The sequence below is a fragment of the Chiloscyllium plagiosum genome, unplaced genomic scaffold, assembly GCF_037043375.1.
Source record: "Chiloscyllium plagiosum isolate Xiang-an unplaced genomic scaffold, Cpla_swu_hap1 HiC_scaffold_35, whole genome shotgun sequence".
Lineage (NCBI taxonomy): Eukaryota > Metazoa > Chordata > Chondrichthyes > Orectolobiformes > Hemiscylliidae > Chiloscyllium > Chiloscyllium plagiosum.
Window position 1 is genome coordinate 25277141 of NW_028270173.1, and position 24578 is coordinate 25301718.

Genomic DNA, 24578 nt, shown 5'->3' on the forward strand with positions numbered 1-24578 from the left:
ACTTTGACCCTTCAGGCAGAGCTTAAAGACCCTCTGTGCTCCTGTCCTGCCTACCTTTCAGTGTGGACAGAAAGCTGAATGGCCACGTCTCAGCCTGTGGAGAGTAGTCCTCAGTCAAGGGCTCCCAGTGCAGTAAGTTCAACGGTAGGGTTGACTTTCCATCCAGGGCCTGGATGGGGGTGGTCAGGGGAAACTGCATCACTACAGTCAGGGTTGTAGGCCATGACCAGTCCTGCTGGTCCAGTGCGACCAGATTGGGAAGTCGTAATGAGTCGGGTCAAGGGTCACTCAGGGCTGTCTGTCCAAGTCAGCCAGACGCATGGGTCATGAGGGTCAGCTCAGTGAAAGTCCGGGGTCATCGCTGTGGTGGGGAAGTCACCCTTTGGACACAGTGTGCTGACAGGTAGATGGAACAGTAACTAAGAACAATGGAAGCCCAACATGTCAATGAGGGAGGCAATAACACCTGGGATTACCACCAGAGTGAGGGGGGAGGGAGCAGTGCAACATGATGGTCGGCATGACTCAGCTTTAGGGCTGTAGCTCAGGGGGTGATGTTGGACGATGAAAGCACAGTTCAGAGGTGTGTTGAAGCTCAGTATTGCTGAGCTTGATTAGGAGCGCAGGAGGAAAGGAATGTGGAGCTGGGGGATGATCTTTTAAGAACAGCAGGCTGAGCCTGTGATGCTATGTGCTTGGTAAGTCATCAGACAGCTGTGACCCAGTTTCCATTTCCAAAGTGCTTGTCTCTTGATCATCTCTGAAGTGGATGGATTAATATTATTTTACTTATGAGCATAATGGACCCCTTCAAGAAGAAGTTGTAGCAATTAACCAGGCACATTCACATTGAAGTCATTTATAAAAATAGCACCCGACTGTGAAATGTGTGCAGATTTCAACTGTGTGGGATCCAAGTGCTGACCACACACAATCTTCACCATGTCGTTGGTCATTGCTATTCAATATAGTCATCTCTATGAAATAGAGATGTACAGCATGGACACAGACCCTTCGGCCCAACCCGTCCATGCCGACTAGATATCCCAACCCAATCTAGTCCCACCTGCCAGCCCCAGCCCATATCCCTCCAAACTCTTCCTATACATATACCCAGCCAGAAGCCTTTTAAATGTTGCAATTGTACCAGCCTCCACCACTTCCTCTGGCAGCTCATTCCATACATGTACCACCCTCTATGAAAAAGGTACCCCTTAGGTCTCTTTTATATTTTTCCCCTCTCACCCTAAACCTATACCCTCTAGTTCTGGACTATCCATGCCCCTCATGGTTTTATAAGCCCCTATAAGGTCACCCCTCAGCCTCTGATGCTTCAGGGAAAACAGCCCCAGCCTGTTCAGCCTCCTTATAGCTCAAATCCTCCAACCCTGGCATAATCTTTGTAAATCTTTTCTGAACCCTTTCAACTTTCACAACATCCTTCCGATTGGAAGGAAACCAGAATTGATAATGCAGGAAACATTTTAAAAATGACACTTTCAGGCAATTCACAGGCAATCAAGACCTCACTAGGCTGCACAAGAGAACGGAACTGTTACCCTCTGTCAGAGAAATTAGCCCAATAAGGCAGAGACCACACAAACCAAAAATTGACAAGCTGTTTATTACAAGCGATATCACTGGAAGAGAAATTGACTAGGCTGACACAGAACTGACAGTCTGTACAGGGAGATCAAGGGTTCTCTTCCTCGAGCTGAGGGTGAAGCCAGGTTTTATTAGAATCTTGTACAATAAAGTTAGTTTAAAACTGGGGAAAGATACAACTATGTGGAAATGGAATAACCTAGCTACAGTGATGATAATTGGAAAACAGTTATCGGGTTCGCAATACAGTGCAGCATCCTGACAGTACCATTGGGTCAGGAGATTCCAGCTCTCTTCGCAGGTAGGTGAGAATGTCTCTTGATTCCATTTCAAGATGCTTCCATTGTTCCTGTCCTGGGAGCAGGGTCATTTGGTGCCCCTCTGTCTGACCTTTCTTTTATGTAACTTTGGTATTGTTGAGTTATGAGACTGCCCTGGGGGCTTTGGGACAGCTGTGTTGATCTGGTATTGTTAGTGGGTGTTGGGAAGTGTATTTCCTTGTCTGAGAGCCTGTCTGGGAACTTGTCAGCCTGCTTGGTCCTTGCTGAGGCATTCTGGGTGTTTTTGGGATAATTTGGTCAACTTTGCTTTCCTATCTGGGCCTGTTATGGGTAGGCGGGGGTGGCAGATCTTTTTCCACACCCTCTCAGCTTGAATTTGCTTTTGTATGCAATGCTGCCTTTCTTGAGGGATGTTTGAGATCGAGCAACAACGTTTCAGTAATCATACACGCAGAATTGGAAAAGGCTCTTGTGGCAAAGCATTAGTGTCCATATCTCTGGCACAAGAGGCCCTGGTTCAAGTCCTACCTGCTCCAATGGTGCACCATCATCTGTCTGAACAGGTTGTGTCAGGAAAAATTCACACCCAGAGATGGGGTTCAAAGAGTTTGGGATATTTGCTCTTAAGGTGTGATTTAGTCAATGTGGCTGTTGTCAGATTGTGTCTTGACTCATTGTTTGCAAAACTCTCCCAACTCGTTGTTGGTGCAAGCCCTTGGATAATGAATAGAATGCCACAGGGTCAACTAGGAAAGAGTGGACTTCTGTCTACACTGCTGTCTAGCTCAACGCCCGACGGTCCACCTGATTTTATTCAACTTTTGTAAACCGTTCTATTCAACCACTGGCTTGCTTAGCTTTTTTAAAGAGGAATCCACGTTGTCATGGGTCTGGAGTCACCTCAGGCCCGATCAGGTCATGACAGTGGATTTCCTTCCCCGAAGGCAGGGGGTCTCAGTGGTTAGCACTGCTGTCTCCCAGCACAAGGGACCCGGATTCGATTTCAGCCTCTGGTTACTGTGTCAGCATGGAGTTTGCTCGTTCTCTTCGTGTCTGCGTGGGTTTCCTCCGGGTGCTCCAGCTTCCTCCCACAGTCCAAAGATGTGCAGGCTGGGTGGATTAGCTGTGGGAGATGCAGAGTTACCGGGATGAGGTGGATCTGGGTGAGATGCTTATCAAAGGGTCAGTGTGGACTTGATGGATCAATTGGCTTGCTTCCACACTGGGATTCTTTGAAGAGCGTTAATGAATAAAATGGCAATTCTTGAAGTAATTTCATGAAAATCATGTCCTGATGCTTTTTGTTATTTCAGATTTACGAACTAATTGAACATAAATTTCCTATCTATCATGGTGAAGTTTGAATTTGTATCTCTGGAGGATTAGTTCAGGCCTCTGCATTACTAATCTGGGTAACATCCCTAATGTTAATTGCAATCCTAGAGTAGAGAGACAGAGTAGAGTAACTTTTATTTGTCATTTCTGCCATCTACAAATGATACAGTAAAAATGAGACAGTGTTCCTTCAGGACCGAGGGTGCTACATAGACAGCACAACCTACACCCTCATACATGGCATAAAGTGCATAAGACATGCAAAACATGCAAGTTACAGTGTAACAGAAGAATGATGAACAATAGACATTTTTCTAGCAGCAATATGAAAGAATTCCAGATGGGAAACAGGCCGATTATACCGTGTTAAGGAGCCTGATGGCCTGGGGGAGGAAACTGTCGCAGAGTCTGGCTGTGAGAGACTGTATGCACCATTATCTTCTGCCAGATAGCAGGAGGAAGAAGGGTTTGAGTGAGGGGTGTGTGGGCTCTTAGCCTTTTGGAAGCAGCATGTGCTGTAAATCTCTGTAATGGAGGGGAGAGAGACCCCGATGATCTTCTCAGCTGTCCTCACTGTCTGTTGTAAGGTCTGAAGATCCAAGACGGTGCAATTCCTGAACCAGGCAGTGATGCAGCAGCTCAGGGTACTCTCAATGAACTCTCTGTAGAATGTGGTGAGGTTGGGAGGTGGGCTTTCCTCAACCTACACAGAAGGTAGAGATACTGCTGGGCTTTCTTGGATATGGAGCTGGTGTTGAGGGTCCAGGTGAGATTCTCTGCCAGGTGTATGCTGAGAAATTTGGTGCTCTTCACTATCTCCACTGGGGAGTCATTAATGTCCAGTGGAGAGGAGTCACTCTGTGCCCTCCTGAAGTCAACAACCATCTCTTTCATCCTAAGGGCGGGATGGTGGGTCAGTGGTTAGCTACTGCTGCCTCACAGCACCAGGGTCCCAGGTTCGATTCCAGCCTCGGGCAACTATCTGTGTGGAGTTTGCATGTTCTCCCTGTGTCTACATGGGTTTCCTCCGGGTGCTCCGGTTTCCTCCCACAGTCTAAAGATGTGCAGGTCAGGTGAATTGGCCATGCTAAATTGCCCGTAGTGTTAGGTGCATTAGTCAGAGGGAAATGGGTCTGGGTGGGTTACTCTTCGGAGGGGTCGGTGTGGACTGGTTGGGCCGAAAGGAATAATTATTTCTCCTCAGTCTTCATGATGGAAGACATGAATAATATCCCAAGAGTGAGTGGGCAGAGCTGAGGATGGTAGCTATCACTGTAAGGAATCTCGTCATCTTGTCCATGTTGAGACAAGTAGTGGTTCTGTGGTACCAAGGGCCCTGAATCTATGAATGTTCTCTGCTTCTGTGCAAAAATTATTAAGCAAATGACTGACTGATTAAACATAGCACATGTTAAAACTCAATGTAAAAACATCAGTGTTTAATGCTCTTTGGAACATTGATTACTTGTTGTGACTGCTTAATATGAAATTGCAAGATTGTGCTGAATCCTGTGAGCATTTGTACAATCATTTGATTGTACTTTAGATCAGTGAACATAATATGATTAAATTTACTCCGCAATTTGAGAAGGAGAAGATAGAGAGTCAGAGGTAACAGTATTACAACTGAATAAAGACAATTACAGAGGCATGAGGAAGGAGCTGGGTAGAACTGACTGGGGTGGGTGGGGGAAGCGGGGAGATGGTAAGAGCCTGGCAGGGAACACAGTGGAACATCAATGGCAGGAGTTTCTGGGAGTAATTCAGGAGACACAGCAGAGATTCATCCCGAGGGAAAAGAAGCATGGTAAAGGGAAGATTAACCAACCATGGCTGACGAGGGAAGTCAGGGATAGGATAACACGAAAAGAGAAAACACATAATGTGGCATAGGACAGTGGGAACCAGAGGATTGGGAAGCTTACAAAGACCAACAGAGGGCCAAAAAATATATATAATGAGGGAGAAGAGTAAATATGAGGGTAGGCTAGCCAGTAATATAAAAGGAAACTAAGTTTCTTTTTAGATATATAAAGGGCAAAATTAGACATTGGGCTGCAGACTTGGTAGTGGGGAACAAGGAAATGACTGATGAATGATGGAAGACATGAATAATATCCCAAAACTTTTAAGAGTGAGTGGGCAGAGCTAAGGATGGTAGCTATCACTAAGGAGAAGGTGCTCAAAGGACTGAATGACCTGAAAGTGGACAAGTCATCTGGACCAGATAGACTACACCCTTGAGTTCCAAAGGAGATAGTGGATGTGTTAGTGGTGATCTTTCAGGAATTGCTAGAATCAGGGAGGGCCCCAGAGGGCTGGAAAACTGCGAATGTGACACCCCTGTTTAAAAAAGGAGTAAGGCAAAAGATGGAAAATTACAGACTGATTAGCCTAACCTCAGTCGTGAGCAAGATTCTGGAACCATTGTGAAGGATGAGATTTCTGAATACTTGGAAGGGTATCGTAAAATAGGGCAAAGTCAGCATGGTTTCATCAAGGAGAGGTCATGCCTGACAAATCTTCCTAGAGTTCTTTGAGGAAGTAATGAGCAGGTTAGACCAATGAGAGCCCATGGATGTGCTCTACATGGACTTTAAGAAGGCTTTTGACAAAGTGCTGTACAGGAGACTACTGAGTAAGACAAGGGCTCATGGTATCAAAGCCAAGATGCTAACATGGATAGAAGCTTAACTGTCTGGCAGAAAGCAGAGAGTGGGATAAAAGGGTCTTTTTCAGGATGGCAGCTGGTGACTAGTGCTGTATGGTGTTGTGACCATAACTTTTCACTTTATACATTAACGATCTAGATGAAAGTACTGATGGTGCTCTGGCTAGGTTTGTAAGACCATACAAAGATAAGTAGAGGGATAGGTTGCAGAGATGGGGAGGCTGCAGAAGAATTTTGACAGGTAAGGAGATTGGGCAAAGAAGTGGCAGATGGATTACAAGGTGGGAAAGTGTGAGGTCATGCACTTTGGTCGGGAGAATAGAGGCTTGGACTATTTTCTAAATGGGGAGAAAATTCCAAAATCTGAAATGCAAAGAGACTTGGGAGTTCTAGCCCAGGGTTCTCGCAAGGTAAACTTGCAGTTAGGAAAGCAAATGCAATGATGGCATTTTAGATTAGATTAGATTACTTACAGTGTGGAAACAGGCCCTTCAACCTAACAAGTCCACACCGACCCTCCGAAGAGCAACCCACCCAGACCCATTCCCCTACATTTTCCCCTACATTTACCCCTTCACCTAAAACTATGGGAAATTTAGCATGCCCAATTCACCTAACCTGCACATTTTTGGGCTATGGGAGTAAACCGGAGCACCCGGAGGAAACCCACACAGACACAGAGAGAATGTGCAAACTCCACGCAGACAGATGCCTGAAGTGTGTATTGAACCCAGGTCTCTGGCGCTGTGAGGCAGCAGTGCTAACCACTGTGTCACCGTGCCTCCCATTTATGAACTTGAATATAAAAACAGGAATGTACTTCTGAGGCTTTATAAGGCTCTAGTCAGACTCCCCTTTGGAGTTATGTGCACAGTTTTGGGCCCCATATCTCAGGAAGGATGGACTGGCCCTGGAGTGTGTTCAGAGGGGGTTCACAAAAATGGTCCCAGGAATGAGAAGCTTAACATCTGAGGAATGCTTGAGGACTCTGGGTCGATACTCACTGGAGCTTAGAAGGATGAGGGGGAAGTCTAACTGAAACGTACAGAATACTGAATGGCCTGGACAGAGTAGACGTTGGGGAGATGTTTACATTTAGGTTAAAAAATCAAAGCAGTGATGATGGCGTATTACTCTGTTGGAAGTTCTGTTATTTAAATAAGCTGTTTTTCCTTTCCCATAGACAAAAGGGACCTAGCACCACTGTTTGTTTTGAAAAAGAACTGGGATGTTCTGAGATCTTAATCAATATTTATCTCTCAATCAAAAAGGTTATCTAATCGTTATGATTTTGTTTTGCTTATGGTAGCTTGGCTCTCATGCTTTCTACATTGAAACAGTGACCACACTTGTAACACACTTCAGTTGGTGTAAAAATCATTGGGACATCCTGGAGTCACAAGTCTCTAATACATTTTAACTCCTAACTTTTACAGACAGTTGAATTACTGAGCAAGAAGTCCTCCATTTTGACTGACGTTGCCTCCCAGCCAAAATGTGTGTCTTGTTTCGAATGTCACTTTTACTGGGTTACTTCCTATACTGGACTATAGGTAAGTGGGAATGTGAATGCTTTCAAAGTTCTTTAGTCCTCTATAGTTTAATTGTCCAAAATGTGCTGAGTCAGTATATGTTCATTTAATAATACTCCAAGCATTTTATAAATTGAATCGCTATGTGTTATTGGCAAAGCTAACACTAATGTGTCCTAGATAAGTATGTACCTGTCAGGCAGAGAGGAAGATATAGAATGGTGAGCCGTGGTTTACTAAGGAAGTGGAATCCCTGGTCAAGAAGAAGAAGAAGGCTGATGTTAGGACAAAATGTGAAAACTCAGTTAGGGCGCTTGAGGGTTACAAGGAAGTCAGGAAAGACCTAAAAAGAGAGCTCAGAAGAGTCAGGAGGAGACATGAGAAGTTGTTGGCGGATAGGATCAGGGTTAACCCTAAAGCTTTCCATAGGTATGTCAGGAATAAAAGAATGATGAGAGTTAAAATAGGGCCAATCAAGGATAATAGTGGGAAGTTGTGTGTGGAGTCAGAGGAGATAGGGGAAGCACTAAATAAATATTTTTCGACAGTGTTCACTACAGAAAATGAAAATGTTGGTGAGAAAGATACAGAGATACTTGCATCTAGACTAGAAGAGATTGAGGTTCACAAGGAAGAGGTATTAGAAATACTGCAGAGTGTGAAAATAGACAAGTCCCCTGGGCCAGATGGGATCTATCCAAGGATCCTCTGGGAAGCAAGGGAAGAGATTGCCGAGCCTTGGCATTGATCTTCAAATCATCATTGTCCACAGGAATAGTGCCTGAGGACTGGAGGGTAGCAAATGTGGTTCCCTTGTTCAAAAAGGGTAGTAGAGATATCCCTGGTAATTACAGACCAGTGAGTCTCACTTCAGTTGTTGGTAAAGTGTTGGAAAAGATTATAAGAGATAAGATTTATAACCATCTAACAAAGAATAATCTGATCAGGGACAGTCAGCACGGTTTTATGAAGGGTAGGTCGTACCTAACAAAACTTATTGACTTTTTTGACAAAGTGACCAAACAGGTAGATGAGAGTAAACAGGTTGATGTGGTGTATATGGATGTCAGCAAGGCATTCGATGAACTTCCCCATAGTAGGCTATTATACAAAATGCGGAGGAATGGGATTGTGGGAGACATAGCAGTTTGGATCAGTAATTGGCTTGCTGAAAGAAAACAGAGGGTTGTAGTTGATGGAGCATGTTCATCTTGGTGTCCAGTTATTAGCGGCGTACCGCAAGGGTCGGTGTTGGGTCCACTGCTGTTCGTCATTTTCATAAATGACCTGGATGAGGGCTTAGAAGGGTGGGTTAGTAAATTTGCGGACGACACTAAGGTCGGTGGAGTTGTGGATAGTGACGAAGGATGTAGTAGGTTGCAGAGAGACATAGATAGGATGCAGAGCTGGGCTGAGAGCTGGCAAATGGAGTTTACTGTGGACAAGTGTGAGGTGATACACTTTGGATGGAGTAATCGGAATGCAAAGTACTGAGCTAATGGTAAGATTCTTGGGAGTGCAGATGAGCAGAGAGATCTCAGTGTCCATGTATAAAGATCCCTGAAAGTTGCCACCCAGATTGACAGGGTTGTTAAGAAGGCATACAGTGTTTTAGCTTTTATTAATAGAGGGATTGAGTTCCGGAGCCAGGAGGTTATGCTGCAGCTGTACAAAGCTCTGGTACGGCCACACTTGGTGTATTGTGTACAGTTCTGGTCACCGCATTATAAGGAGGATGTGGAAGCTTTGGAAAGATTGCAGAGGAGATTTACTAGGATGCTGCCTGGTATGGAGGGAATGTCTTACGAGGAAAGGCGAAGGGCCTTGAGGCTGTTCTCGTTAGAGAGAAGAAGATTGAGAGGTGACTTAATAGAGACATACAAGATAATCAGAGGGTTAGATAGGGTGGACAGGGAGAGCCTTTTTCCAAGTGATGGGGATGGCAATCATGAGGGAACACAACTTTAAAGTGAGGGGAGATAGGTATAATACAGACGTTAGAGGTAGTTTCTTTACTCAGAGAGTAGTAAGGGTATGGAATGCTTTGCCTGCAACTGCAGTAGATTCGCCAAATTTAAGTGCATTTAAGTCGTCATTGGACAGGCGTATGGACGTACATGGAATAGTGTAGGTGGGATGGGCTTCAGATTGGTATGACAGGGCGGCACAACATCGAGTGCTGAAGGGCCTGTACTGCGCGGTAATGGTCTATGTTCTATGTTCTATAATTACATATCATTCACTGTCCTTGAGAAGGTAACAGTGACCCTCACTTCTTGGCTGCCTGTAATCTTGGTGGTGTTCCCACAGTGCAATTAATGAAGATAAGATCCAGGCTTTTGATTCAGGGATGACTCAGGAATGGTGATGTATATCTAGGTTCAGAAAGGCGTGTGACTTGGAGGGAATTGTCTTCCTGAGCATCTGCTCCATTTGTCCTTCTAGGTGGTGAAAGACTCAGGAATTGGAGGCTCTACCAATGGAGCAGGTTACTGCAGGGGCATCTCGGTATACATTCATGTTCGTGGTGGAAGGCATTTAAGAGAAACCATTTCAGTTACAAATGTGATGTCACTAGCCAGGCCAGCACTTGTGTTTGCATGGGTGTCCTCCGGGTGCTCCGGTTTCCTCCGACAGTCCAAGGATGTGCAGGCCAGGTGAATTGGCTATGCTGAACTCACCACTGTTATTTCTTGGGTGGCACAGTGGTTAGCACTGTTGCCTCACAGCGCCAGAGACCTGGGATCAATTCCCGCCTCAGGCGACTCGCTGTGTGGAGTTTGCACATTCTCCCCGTGTCTGCGTGGGTTTCCTCCGGGTGCTCCCGTTTCCTCCCACAATCCAAAAATGTGCAGGTTAGGTGAATTTGGAAATGCTAAATTGCCGGTAGTATTAGGTGAAGGGGTAAACGTAGGGGAATGGGTCTGGTTGGGTTGTACTTTGGCGGGTCGGTGTGGACTTGTTGGGCCGAAGGGCCTGTTTCCACACTGTAGGGAATCTAAGCTAATTGTCTTTAAGAAGTGGTGGTGTGCTGCTTTTTTGCACTGGTGTGGTGTGGGTACTGTGTTACAGAGGGCATTCTGTTTTTGACACAACAGCAGAGTTCCTAGTCAAGATGGACAGTGTCTTGGAGGGATCTTACTGGTAGTCACATTGCCATGCATCTGCTAACCATGAGTTCCTGGGTGGTAGGGGTCACTGCTTTGAAATGCGCTGTCAAGGGAGACTTCTCAAGTAGCTGAAGTGTGCATTTATATTATGGTGCCCACTGCTGCTGGGTTCAGGGAGGGAATGCTTAAGCTGGGAGTTAAGATGGGATTCCAATCAAGTGCGCTGTTGTGTCTTGGGTGTCCTCGAATGTGCACGATCTGTACTTGTCCAGGTAAGGGTGCTGGCAGGTGGGACTAGATTGGGTTGGGATATCTGGTCGGCATGGACAGGTTGGACCGAAGGGTCTGTTTCCATGCTGTACATCTCTATGACTCTATAAGTGGACAGTATTCCATCGCACCCCTGACTTGTACCTTGTAGATGGTGGAGATCCTTTGGGGAGTTTGTACAGAATTTCCAACCAGCCACTGGATTTATTTGCCTGTTAAGTTGCTGATTGATGGTATTCCCCAGGACGTTGGTAGTGGAGGATTCAGCAATACCAACTAGAGACAGTTAGATTCTTCCTCTGTTGGTGGTAGTCATTGCCAGGCACAAATGTCAACTTACCAGCCCAAGCCTGAATGTTGTCCAGGTCTGTTGAAAATGGACATGGATGGCACAGTTGTTAGCACTGCTGCCTCACAGTGCCAGGGACCCAGGTTCGATTCTAACCTGTCTGTCTGTGTGGAGTTTGCACATTCTCTCCCCGTGTCTGCATGGGTTTCCTTCGAGTGCTCCAGTTTCCTGCACAATCCAAAGACGTGCAGGTCAGGTGAACTAAACTGTCCCACAGTGTTCAGGGATGTGTCCGTTAGTCAAGGGGAAATGTAGGGGGATGGGTGGGTTACTGTTCGGAAGATCGGTGTGGACTTGTTGGGCTGAAGGGCATGTTTCTACACTGTAGGTTTTCAATGTAATATATAGGACTGCTTCATTATCCATTGATGGAGGGAAGGTTCTGTCTGAAATGTGGTTGGAACTAATATTCTCGTGATCAAATGTTTAAAACGGTGGTTGGGTATAAATCAACCAGACACCTGATAACTTGATAGTGTGAGATTTTTGTGTTGCTGGACTGCAAATGTATAGTAATTAATTACATCCCTCCATTGGCATTGGAATGGGTTACTTTGTGTTTAACATTACTTTGTCTGTGAAAGAAAATACCATGGCATTTGGGTCAGTGTGGGATACACACATTTAAATTCCTATCAACATTTTTGCTGTTTTTTTGTGGGGATAGGTCAACTAGAGTATAACACAGAAACAGGTCCTTTGGTCTAATTCGTCCATGCTGATCAGAGATCCAAAATTAATCTAGTCCCATTTGCCAGCACTTGGCCCATATCCCTGTAAACCCTTCCTATTCATACACCCATCCAAATGCCTTTTGAAATGCTGTAATTGAACTCCTCCATTTCCTCTGGCAGCTCATTCCATACATCCACCACCCTCTGCATGAAATTGTTGCACCTTAGGTTCCTTTTAATCTTTCTCCTCTCACCCTGAACCTATGCCGTCGAGATCTGGGCTCCCCAACACCAGGAAAAACACCTGGTCTATTTATCCTATCCATGCCCCTCATGATTTTGCAAACCTCTATAAGGTCACCCCTCAGCCTCCGACGCTCCAGGGAAAACAGCCCCAGCCTGTTCAGCCTCTCCCTGTAGCTCAAATCCTCCAACCCTGGCAACATCCTTGAAAATCTTTTCTGAACCCTTTCAAGTTTCACAACATCCTCCCCATGGGAGGGAGACCAAGATTGCGCGCAATATTTCAAAAGTGGTTTAACCAACGTCCTGTACAGCCACAACATGACATCCCAATTCTCAAAGCTTGTATTGGAACAGAAAGTGGGAGGGTGTGCCGAATCCTCAAAAGTTGGCAGAATATTCTGAGAGAGCAGTCAGCAAAAATATGATAGACATCGGGCTTTACCAATAGAAATATTGTGTACAAACAACAAAACATGTTACCTTGTGGTTAAGCCACAGTTGGAGTTTGCGTTCAGTTCTGATCATTGCATTTGAGGAAGTTTGCAAGAAAGGATGCAGAGATTTTCCAGAGTGATTTCCGAGAGGAGGAATTCTAGTGCAAGATTAAGTTTGCGAAGCTGGGATTGTTGTCCTCCGAATGAAGGAGGTTGAGGTGAAATTTCATGAAGGTGGTTCCAAATTATTACAGGGTTAGAGAAGGTAAAGAAATGCTGCCTTTGTTAGCTGATATTGCAAGAACTAAACCATGCAGTTAAATGCTTTGGGTAAGAGATGCAGGGAGACGTGAAGTGGAACATTTATTTTTGCACAGTCAGTGTTAGTGAACGTGCGCCCACTGCCTACGGAAGCAGAGGTCAATCAAAAAGCAAAGTGGGTTGGAACTTGAAGGAAATAGTCTGGCAGAGCTCATGGGGAGAGGCGGTGGCGGCGGGGGGAAATGGGCTGAGGCGATCGCTCTGCAGTTAACTGGTATGAACTAAATGGATCGAATGGCCTCCCTCTGTGCCGTTGTGACACTTTGGGTTGGGGCTTCACTCCTGAGCTGAGAGCTGCTGAGATCGGAGATTTTCCAACTGCACAAACCTGACTTGGGTGAAAGTGTTCCAGACAGGCAAACGTTAGTCTTTTTTTAAGAAAAACACTAATCTAGTTGACTAATGTCCTTTTCATGCCAAGCAGAGTTGACTCCCACAGCATTAAAGAATAGACCATGGTTGCTGGTCTCATCAGCAATGCTCATACCCTGAGAAAGAAGTAAGTCATTGAAGAGGTTGCAGACAATGGGTAAACGAAGAACAGGAGGGAGATGAGGAGACATTTGAAACTTGAAAGGGTTCAGAAAAGATCTACAAGGATGTTACCAGGGTTGGAGGGTTTGAGCTATAGGGAGAAGCTGAACAGGCTGGGGCTGTTTTCCCTGGAGTGTTAGAGGCTGAGGGGTGACTTTATAGAAGTTCACAAAATTGAGGGGCATGGATAGGGTAAATAGGCAAAGTCTTTTCCCTGGGGCCTGGGAGTCCAGAGCTAGAGGGCATAGATTTAGGGTGAGAGGGGAAAGATATAAAAGGGACTTAAGGGGCAACTCTTTTCACGCAGAGGGTGGTATGTGAATGGAATGAGCTGCCAGAGGAAGTGGTGGAGGCTGGTACAATTGCAACATTTAAGAGGCATCTGGATGGGTGTATGACTAGGAAGGGTTTGGAGGGATATGGGCCGGGTGCTGGCAGGTGGGACTAGATTGGGTTGGGATATCTGGTCAGCATGGACGGGTTGGGCCGAAGGGTCTGTTTCCACGCTGTGCATCTCTATGACTCTATATTTACTTTTTGTGGTGCTGTGTGGTATCTTCTGGACAGAACTGCCTGAAAGATGGTGCGATCTAATTCCATAAGGGCGTGGGTGGGAAGGCGGGGAGGGTTAATACCCTGGAATAATAATTGTTCATTTCTTTTTTATTTTGTAGTTCAAGCTGAAACGCAAGTTTACCGAACTCCTGGAAGCTCTGTCTTCTTTCCCGGAGTGGATGAGGAGCAAAAGGACCAGGCTCAACACTTTCGATGGAAATTTTTCAATGGGAATGCAGAGGATGGGATCACTAAACCGGTGCTGCAGTTTAAAAGAGGGGATACGCGACCTTCCGTATTAAAAATGTACAGCGGTCGTTTTAATTTCTTCCGTATTAATGGATCATTGATCCTTCATCATTTAAATTTTTCAGATGAAGGTCTTTATACCCTTCAGATCAATCTGCAAAATGCCACAGCTCAAGCTATTTATCTTCGGGTGCTAGGTAAGTTTGCCTTATGTGTTCAAGTGGGAATGGTTTGTATTATGGCAAAGGACATGCACGTTAAAAAGCCTGGGACTGCAGCTGTGGAATTTCCCAAGCAGCCTTTCATGACCTGTTGGGAAAACCGAGGAAAATTCTGTTGTCAGAGTTTCCTGGGTTGCAAGGTCCAAACCAAACTGATTCCGAGCAAACTGGAAGGCACCTCGCTCTTTGACTTCAGTGTTCAGTTACATTCCAATTCTTGACCCCAACTGTAATAGCACAAGCTCAGAGGTGGGAAAAACCTACCCGCTCTTAATGCTTCGTAAGTGCACTTCACCATTTCACAAGTTAATATGTTGCAACATCAGTGAGAGTACTTGATGCCAGTTTAATCTTGTACGCTATATTTTTCTGTTAAAAGGCAGATTATTGATTTTGTTTGATCTTACTGATGCTAACTGGCCTGATGATTTCTTGCTTTCTGTCTCCCTCTCTTTTTAAATAAAGTCATAGAGATGTACAGCATAGAAACAGACCCTTCGGTCCAAGCCAACCAGATATCCCAACCCAATCTAGTCCCACTTGCCAACAACCAGCTCATATCCCTCCAAACCCTTCCTATTCATAACCTATCCAGATGTCTTTTAAATGTTGCAATTATATTAGTCTCCACACTTCCTCTGGCAGCTCATTCCATACACGTACCACCCTCTGAGTGAAAAGGTTGCCTCTTAAGTCTCTCTTATATCTTTCCCCTCTCACCCTAAACCTATGCCCTCTAGATCTGGACTCCCTGATTCCAGGGAAAAGACTTTGCCGATTTATCCTATCCATGCCTCTCAGATTTTGTAAACCTCCATAAGGTCACCCCTCTGCCTCTGATGCTCCAGGGAAAACAGCCCCAGCCTGTTCAGCCTCTCCTTTATAGCTCAAACTCTCCAACCCTGGAAACATCCTTGTAAATCTTTTCTGAATCCTTTCAAATTTCACAACATCTTTCCGATAGCCGCAGAATGAGCTGCCAACTCCTGTACTCAATACTCTGACCAATAAAGGAAAGCATACCAAATGCCTCCTTCACTATCCTATCTACCTGCGACTCCACTTTCAAGGAGCTGTGAACCTGCACTCCAAGGTCTCTCTGTTCAGCAACACTCCGAAGGACCTTACCATTAAGTGCATAAGTTCTGCTAATATTTGCTTTCCCAAAATGCAGCACCTCACATTTATCTGAATTAAACTCCATCTGCCACTTTTCAGCCCAGTGGCCCATCTGATCAAGATCCCATTGTAATTTGAGGTAACCTTCTTCACTGTCCACTACACCTCCAATTTTGGTGTCATTTGCAAACTTGCTAACTATACCTCATATGCTCACATCCAAATCATTTATATAAATGATGAAAAGTAGTGGACCCAGCACCAATCCACTGATCACATGCCTCCAGTCTGAAAAACAACCGTTCACCACCACCACCACCTTCTGACTTCTATCTTTGAGCCAGTTCTGTACCAAATGGCTATTTCTCCCTGTATTCCGTGAGATCTAACCTGGCTAACCAGTCTCCCATGGGGAACTTTGTCAACCGCCTTACTGAAGTCCATATAGATCACATCTAACACGCTGCCCTTATCAATCCTCTTTGTTACTTCTTCAAAAAACTGAATCAAGTTTGTGAGACCTGATTTCCCACACACAAAGCCATGTTGACTATCCTGAATGAATCCTTGCCTTTCCAAATACATGTACATTCTGTCCGTCAGGACTCCCTCCAAGCACTTGCCCACCAATACATGAGTTATATTTACTCCCTTCAATCTAATGTGACTGTCCCAAAATTAGGAGAGTCTTAGAAAATTAAAATTAATGCATCAACTACCTCACTTTCCATTTCTTCTTTGACTGCAAGGATCAAGTCCATCAGGACCCAGGCACAGGTTGGCCTGCAGCCCCACCAATTTACTCAGTACCACTTCTCTGAAGGTTGTGATCTTCCTCAGTCCCTTCCATTTTCTGAGGTATTGCTGTTTCTGGAATGTTACTTGTATGCTTAACAATGAAGGTGAATGCAAAATACTTATTCAATTCACCTATCGCATCTTGATTTTCCATTATTAATTCTCTAGTATTTTTCTAACTCACTCACTCACCTATTTCCTTTTTCTTTTTCTATTTATAGAAACTCTTACTATCTGTTTTAATATTTCTGGCCTGCTTTTCATGCGTTCTGATTTTTTTTTACGAGGTTAATTGGTTATTCTTTGCTTCTTTTTATATTCTATTTAATCTTCTGACCTACTTGGCTTTGCACAACTTTTTCTTAAGTTTGATGTGATACAATACACTACCTTAAAGTTCCCTTCCAAGGCAAATACTGTCTTGACTTGGAACTATATTGCCATTCCTTCACTGTCACAGGTTCAAAGTCCTGGACCTCTCTTTCAAATAGCACTGTGGGGGGATCTACACCAGGTGGACTGTATCTTTTCAAGTAAGCAGCTCTCCACCATTTACTCAATGATCATTAAGGCTGGGTATCATGTCATGCTGATGCCCACATCCTGTGGAAAATAAGAAATTGGAATAGAGGAACTGATTAAGGCAATGAGTTCCTACAAATCTCTCCCACCTTTCAATAATATCATGCCTGACCTGCAAGCTAAATGCATGTATTTGTCTTCATGCTGTATTTCTAATTCTATTTCTTAACAAAAATGGACCAATATCAGATTTTAAACTTTAGAGTTGATGTAACTCTAAAGTTCTCAATCTTTGTATGTAGAGGTGTTGTCCTGAAGTGTAAGACTTCCAACTTGTTGAAATAATGTACACTCTCACTGGCCAGTCCATGTGTTTCCACTGACCTTTTTAACTTACTTCAATGACCTGCTTAACCTGTTAAGATGCAAAAGATTAACCTTTTTTTTTAAATGAGTAAATGATGAAAGTGCAAACAGATTAGCTCAAAGGACTGGGCACTTTGTGCTGTAGTATTAGTCTGGGAAGTGCATCCCACACTTTACAAAGTACAGAAAAGTCTAGTTTTGTCGACTGTCTTCTAACTCATTTTAAAATGCATTATGAGACAGGGCTGTGGACAAATTTGCAACTGTGTCAGTCACCTAAGTATTGTATGTTTAAATGTGAATGTGAAATAACTGAAGTGCTTTCAATGTAATGAAGTGCTGCATAATGCTTTCGAAAACATTTCCTACTAAGTTGTGCAGTCATTTTCTCTGCAAATGGAGATTTCAATATCACAAGTTCTTTTACCTCCTTCCCCTTTCAGATGAGCTACCACAACCCTCGATATTCAGCAACTCCAGCAGCCTCCATTCCACCATCATGCTGATCTGTGTTGTTTCCGGCCAGCCTCAGGAGTATCAATGGCAGAAAGATGGAGGGAACATCTCTGAAAATCACTTGCTAGTAGATGGGAACAGACGCCTAATCATCCCGAATGCTCAGAAGAATACCTGTGGGGTGTATACGTGCGTTGTAATCAATCCCGTCAGCTCTCGCCAGGCTGATTACATAGTAACTATTTATGGTAAGAAAATAAACTATAAGGGAATTCTGGCAAGAAATGTGAAAATTGACAGTAAGAGCTTCTTTAAATACGCAACACGGAAGACTTCAAGTGAACATAGGCTATTCAGAAAATGAATCTGGGGAGACTGTTATGGGGAAAAGAAAATGGCAGAGGAGTTAACAGATTTTTCATCCATTTTTATCATGAAAGATACTTTGAACCAATCCAAAGATGTTCAGGTTAGGTGAATTGACCATGCTAAATTGTTTATGTTCAGGGATGTGTAGATTAGGTGCATGGGTCAGGGGTAAATATACAGTAAAGAGGATGGATCTGGGGATTAGTCTTCGGAGGGTCAGAATGGACTTGTTGGGCCGAAGGGCCTGTTTCCACACTGCAGGGATTCCATGATCTGCCACTTCGATGATCTGTAGGAATTCTATGATCTTGAACTATCTGTGTTGTAGCTTTCTTCAGTCTTTCTCAATTTAAATATTCAACTCCTCTCCTTCCTGCCAAAGAATAAAGTCACATTTTTCTACATTGTATTCCATCTGCCAAGCGTTTGCCCGCTGTCCATATCTGCAGATTGTGTTGTCCACAAGCTCTAGTTGGAGTACATCAACTAGCCTCATCTAAGTGATTAATATGTATTGTAACAGACGTTAGCAAGAATTGGGCCTACAGGGGATTCCATGGCAACAATATCTATCAGTCTGTACTTAGTGTCACAGAAACTCAGCTTAATGGTACGGGTTGCTCAGTTCAGGAGTTTGAGCACAGACTCAGACACAGAAGGTACATTAGATTGCTACAGTATAATTACATGGTGCAAATATTAATGGCTACTTTGGGTGGTCTGTTGATAAACAAGCTGGCAGTGTTCAAAGATCACATAGATGTGCTATTGCTCTTTCTATGTATGGTCTTGGTGAACATGAAGGTATCTGTCATTCTATCTGTGCCAAACCCATTTCAAATTTGTTGTAGCAGCTCACGCAGTCACTTGGCAAATTCATGTTACGCAGAGTTAGTCACAGACTGAGTGGAGTGTAAAGGGACGTTGTGTGTCTTGGGTAGCCCATAACAGGTGGACATAGTGAGCCACAAGGACAAAATCTGTTGTCTAGATCATCAGGCAGGTCACCACCATTACACAAGTTCGACAAGAGTCTCAGTAACTTACCCTTGAGTGTGGTTGTCAAGTCATGTGGACTGACTGGTCCTATAGCTCCACGTTCAGAATAATCAGTGGGCAGAGTGTGTATTTTGTTGATCTAATCATGTTCATTTGAGCAGCACTACTCCAGTCCCTCATGTGACAGTAAAGTCTTTACTTTCAGAGGGAACATTACTGTTTAGCAGTATCCTTAATTGTAATTGCTTCAGTTTAACTTTATAGAGTGGCTGTTTTTCAAGTGAATATTCTTTCCAGTACAGTTGTTTGTGGAGGCAATAGAGCAGGGTAGGTGGATTAAATCAAAGATATTGGTACACTTCAGACCAAGTGTGGTGTAGATCATTTTGCTATCAGTCTGTTCCATCTTGTCCTTTCAATTGAGACTGTGTGTGTCATTTTAGCGCTGACAAAATTCTTGGAAATTAACGCAGGTCGGATCCTGAGCCTACTGAAATTTTGGAGCAATTGAATAGACAGTTTGTTGCTCTTAATTCTTGTGAGATTATCGATATTGTTGCTTTGGTTTTGCCATGCAATTGTCTCATGTAAAGCAGTAGTTTATTTGCAGAAAGCAATTAGAAGTTGAAGCTAAACACATGGTTCTCCTGGAACTAGGGCCAGAGTTTGAAAAACCTCTCGTATGTGTTTGTCCAAATGAAGCCATCTGATGTTGTGAAGGGTACTATATGAATACAAGTTACCTATTTTCTCTTTAGCTAACTGCAATGATGAACTTCTCAAGTTCAAATTAATTGTCTTTTTCTTAATTTGTAAAAATGACACCAGTTCTTATTTGCACTGACAATTCAGTTTTTTTAAGGAACATTAGAGTCAATTCTATTGGGTGTGAAGCTGCCTATAGATCAGACCTGGGTCGAGGTGGCAGATTCCCATCGCTCAAGGCTTTCTGTAACAGTGTGATAATTGACTGCCTTCATGTCATTTTACTTCTAGTTCCATGTGTTCTGTTCTGTTAATTGTCAAATTTTTATTTGTAGGCATTGCATCAGAGCAATACATAATTATTGCTGCAGCCATCGTAGGATTGGTACTCTCTGCGGTCTCTCTTGTTAGATTAATGCTGCAGTGCTGTTTGAATGAACAACTCAGTAAACAAGGTATCTGTCAGTAAATCTGAACCTGCATTCAATATTTAAGTTATTTTTGACTACTCTTGTGCTTTTAACCAAAATGAGTTACTTATGTCAAGAGACTGATCAATGTCCCACTATCCCTTTGCCCTGTCAGTGTGATTATCATCCATGTTTACTTTGTTCACCTTGTATTTACAGTGAAGCCTCAGATTAATTCCAGTATCTCTCCTGAGCCCAAAGGGGAGGACTGGGAGGGAACACCCAGTGAGTGGGCAGTTTCAATTCCCTTGTGTCCACAAGTACATGCAGTCAGAATCCAGAGAATTGCCAAGTGGATCACGGTCTCCTTTGATCTTTCTCCTGGCTGGTGATGGCAGGGAATTCCAAGGATCCCAGGTTCGGCAGGAGTCTCCCTTGAACCGGGGGCAGACTTCTCCATTGCACCCATGGGGTGGGAGCAGTTTCTCTTGGACCTGGCGTCAGAGGTTTGTTTGAAGTTAGCTCAGGGTTCGAGTTAAAACAGAAAATACAGGGCAGGCTTAGCAGCTCTGACCATATCCGTGGAGACGGAAACAGAGTTAAATGGGTGGAAGTTTCTTTTAATAATTCACTTCAGGATTTGGGGCAGCTTTCTGCGTCTCAACTCCACGTAATTCTGCATTCTGGTCTGACCCTCCAGGAAACTGCTTTTAATTTCCGTCTCTGCCAATCAATCAAGGGCAGTGGCAGGGGTGTGGAAACTGTTCGAGTTTCTTTTCCCTGGATGACCACTCCTGGTACTTTGTGGTATTTTCCACTCTGGCTGTGTGTGTGGTACTGGATAAGGGTCATGTGAGGTAGTTTGGTGCCTCTTTAATCTGCCTTGAACCCAGATCATCATGATGACCCTCAAACCCTCTTGTAGTGAAGACCAACATAACATCAGCCTTCCTCATTGTTTGCTGCACGAGTGTGCTTGCTTTCAGCGATCCCTGCACAACGATACCCATGTGCCTTTTGTACTTCAGCATTCCCCAATCTATCACCATTTCAATCTGTTTTTCCTGCCGAACATAAGAATGAGGAGCAGGAGTAGGAAATTGAGCCCCTCAAGCCTGCTTCACTATTCAATGGCTGATCTCATCACAACCTCCACTCCCCTTTCCTGCTTACTCTCCATAGAAGACAATTTCACACTTACCCACAATACACTGCGCCTGCCATATCCTTGCCCTCTGACTCAACTTGTCTGAATCGCCCTGAAATCTTATGTCCTGTTTTCCACTCCACTCCCACCTAGGCTTGTGTCATCAAGAAACTTGGAATTGTTCTGGAGTCTGATTCCGATCTCAGTGTGTTGGATGGTGAAATTTCACCATCTATTAAAATGCTGCGAGTAAAACTAGCCTAATGCCAACCACGTAACTACTGCTGATTGTTGTTAAAGCTAAATTGGTTCACTAACCTCCTTTAGGGGAAGGAAAGCTGTAATTCTGACCTGATACTGGCCTCCATGTGACTACAAATCCACGGTGATGTTGGCGATTCTTAACTGACCTTTGGACAGTAAATGCCCACTTCACCAGTAAAGCCCATGCTCTTCAAAAACAAAACAAAAACCTTTCGTTTAGGACTTTGTCAAAAGCTTTCTGAAAATCCAAATACTGTACACCACGTCATCGCTTGTCTATTCAACTAATATTCTCAAAAAAACACCAGAAACTTATCAAATCTGATTACTGTTTCAGAAATCTTTATTGTTAGCGAGTTTTGAGAAGACTTGTAGCTCAGGTTGAGGTTCTGGATGTAGGTTTGCTGCTGAGCTGGGAGGTTCATTTCGAGACATTTCATCACCCTAGTAGGTAACATCTTCAGTGGGCCTCAGGCGAAGCACCGCTGAAAGCTCCTGCTTTCTATTTACATGTTTGGGTTTCTTTGGGTTGGTGCTGTCATTTCCTGTGGTGAAGTCACTTCCTGTTCCTTTTCTCAGGGGGTGGTAGATGGGATCTATTGTCTTTGTCTAATCTTGTTAGTGCTTTCTAAGTGTCCTGTTATCGTACTCTTTGTAACTCAATACTTTTATAATCCAGCATTTTCCCTGCTATTAATTAGGCTAACCAGTCAGTAATTGCTGGCTATCTCCATCTCTCCTTTTTTTAAATAGTGAGGTTATGTTTGCCATGCTGGGACTGTTCTAGTCTCCATAATTTTGGGACATAGTAACAGCTGTATCTGCAGTTTCCATTGTCCCTTCCTTGGATTATCTGGGCCCTGGGGATTAGAGGATCTTCAATTATCTGAACGACATGGATGGGAAGTATTTTATTGGATAATTGAATGTCTGATAACACAGTTTAGCCAAACATTGGGATCTTGGGATTTTGTTCGGATAATCAGAAATTCGGATAATTGAATGTCTGATAATCAAGGTTCCTCTATAATCAGCTTTCAATCCCAATAATTTCTCCAGCGCTATTTTTCTTTACTATTACTGATTTTCTTTAATTCTTCCATCACAGTAGATCAAAGCTTCCCAACATTTCTAGGGAGTTATTAATGTTTTCTTCTGTAAGGATTGAGGTTATGTTCTATTTACAGAAATTACAGTTCTGTCATATCACTTTAAAGACAGAGTAGACCATTTCCTTGGTCTCTATTATCAATTCTCCCCTTTCAAGCTGTAAGGGGCTTACATTTGACCACTAATCATTTTCTTTTTTACATATAGTCCTTAAAGAAATGTTTGTGTCTCTTACAAATTTGTTCTCATAGTCTAGTCTATTGTTCCTCTCTAAATCCATCTTTTGGTTATTTAGCTAAATTCTAGTCTGCTGCAGTCCTCAGGCTTCCAACTTTTTTGAGTAATTGTGACTCCATGTGGATCTAATGCTATCTTGAACTTTTGCTTGCCACTTCAGTAAGTGGAGGCACCATAGGGAGCTATAAACAGCAGGAACTCCTGGAAGCAATTTGAGCCATTGTTTGAGGTGAACCACTAATGGAACTCTTCACCTGACTGTTGAAATGGTGGGTAACCAACCAGAGCTTCCCATACACATGGCCAATGGTTGAGGCTCCATTATGACACTGGCTGTTGTAAAGTCAGTCCTGGATGTAGGTTTGCTCACTGAGCTGGGAAGTTCATTTCCAGATGTTTTGTCACCCTACGAGGTAACATCTTCAGTGGGCCTCAGGCGTTTACATGATTCCTACTTTCTATTTATGTTTCTTTGGGTTGGTGATGTCATTTCCTGTGGTGATGTCGTTTCCTGTTCTTTTTTGTCCGGGAATGGTAGATGGGATCTAACTCAATGTGTTTGTTGATAGAGTTAGTCCTGTTATATCACTTGAAGGATCTCAAGACATGAAATTTATTTTGTCATTAATAATCTGAGGCGAGTGTCCACAGATTCTGTGTAACTGTACGCGGTTTCGATGTTTCTTATCCCAAGTGAGAGTGAGCTAATTGAACTTTCTCACTCTCCTATCCTGGGCTGTGGTTGTTAACAAGTGTTTGGTTTTCCCAATGACAGCCCAGTATCACCTGCTATCTGTCAAACTGAGAGATCATCATTGTTCCCAGTTACACTCTGTGTCTATTAATATACGTGTCATTCACCCTCCCAATGGTAGACCTGTTGTAAAGTGAACTTCAAATATCACTAATGTTCTATTTCTTTTCCCATAGCACAACTGAAGTTTTTCCTGGTCTTATTTGCTGGTAATAATATTTCTCTTATTGCCATTCTCATTGCCCTCATTTCCTGGCTTTGTATTCAAGGTAGGTCTGTGTAAAATATTCAAAATGTTATTCAGTAATCCACAACTTGAGTATGGCTGGGAAAAAATGCATTTTGTCAAAGCTTTCAGTTTTCACCCGTACAAGACCTCCCAGTGAAGAGGAAAGCCAACATTTCTGATACTTAAATGATCAGAGTGCAGTATTTGAACCTGCAACTGCATGTCAGATTTCTCGCTGTCTCACTGGGGTCATTCCTGCATCAAATTTACGTTTGCATCGGAACAGTTTTGGTTTCCTTAATATATTTGAGTAAAGAAATCGGCGTGGGGCAAACTTTATGTCACATGTCAGCTGACCTATTGGGAATCCTGCGGTTTCTCGCGCTGTAAGATTGGCCTGAACAATGCAGTCAGAGGCACCTTTTCACTGTGTAAGCTGGATGCTGAGCTAAGGTGCATTCAAAACCACCCTGCAGAATAACGGCTGCCCCAATCAGATTATTTCTCACGATATGTCACACAAACTCATGTAAATCATAAAGGTGATCATTCTGGGCCTTAAAGTGCCTTGTCTACCACAAATGACCCTGGAGGTATCTCAAACCTATCAGCAACAGGCAAAGCTAGCTGTTTCACGGGGCTAATATGCAGAAAAACACAACTGATGTTTACCACCAACAGGATGCTGCCATCAAACCAATGAGAC

At 43.6% G+C, this 24578-nt stretch overlaps 1 protein-coding gene across 5 annotated transcripts in view; it reads left to right on the plus strand.

The window, feature by feature from the left end:
- The window catches only part of LOC122541375 (uncharacterized), a 51092-nt gene that overhangs the window by 16954 nt on the left and 9560 nt on the right, over positions 1-24578 (plus strand). For 3 of the 5 annotated variants that reach the window (XM_087979405.1, XM_087979406.1, XM_087979404.1), the window contains exons 2-7: positions 7329-7445; positions 14037-14363; positions 16256-16408; positions 17636-17896; positions 20057-20176; positions 23820-23912. In XM_087979405.1, the coding sequence (XP_087835531.1) occupies positions 7388-7445; positions 14037-14363; positions 16256-16408; positions 17636-17896; positions 20057-20176; positions 23820-23912 (1012 nt within the window). In that variant the 5' untranslated portion in view covers positions 7329-7387. The remainder of the gene's footprint in view (positions 1-7328; positions 7446-14036; positions 14364-16255; positions 16409-17635; positions 17897-20056; positions 20177-23819; positions 23913-24578) is intronic. The other 2 variants (XM_087979407.1, XM_087979408.1) reach the window with 2 other exon arrangements.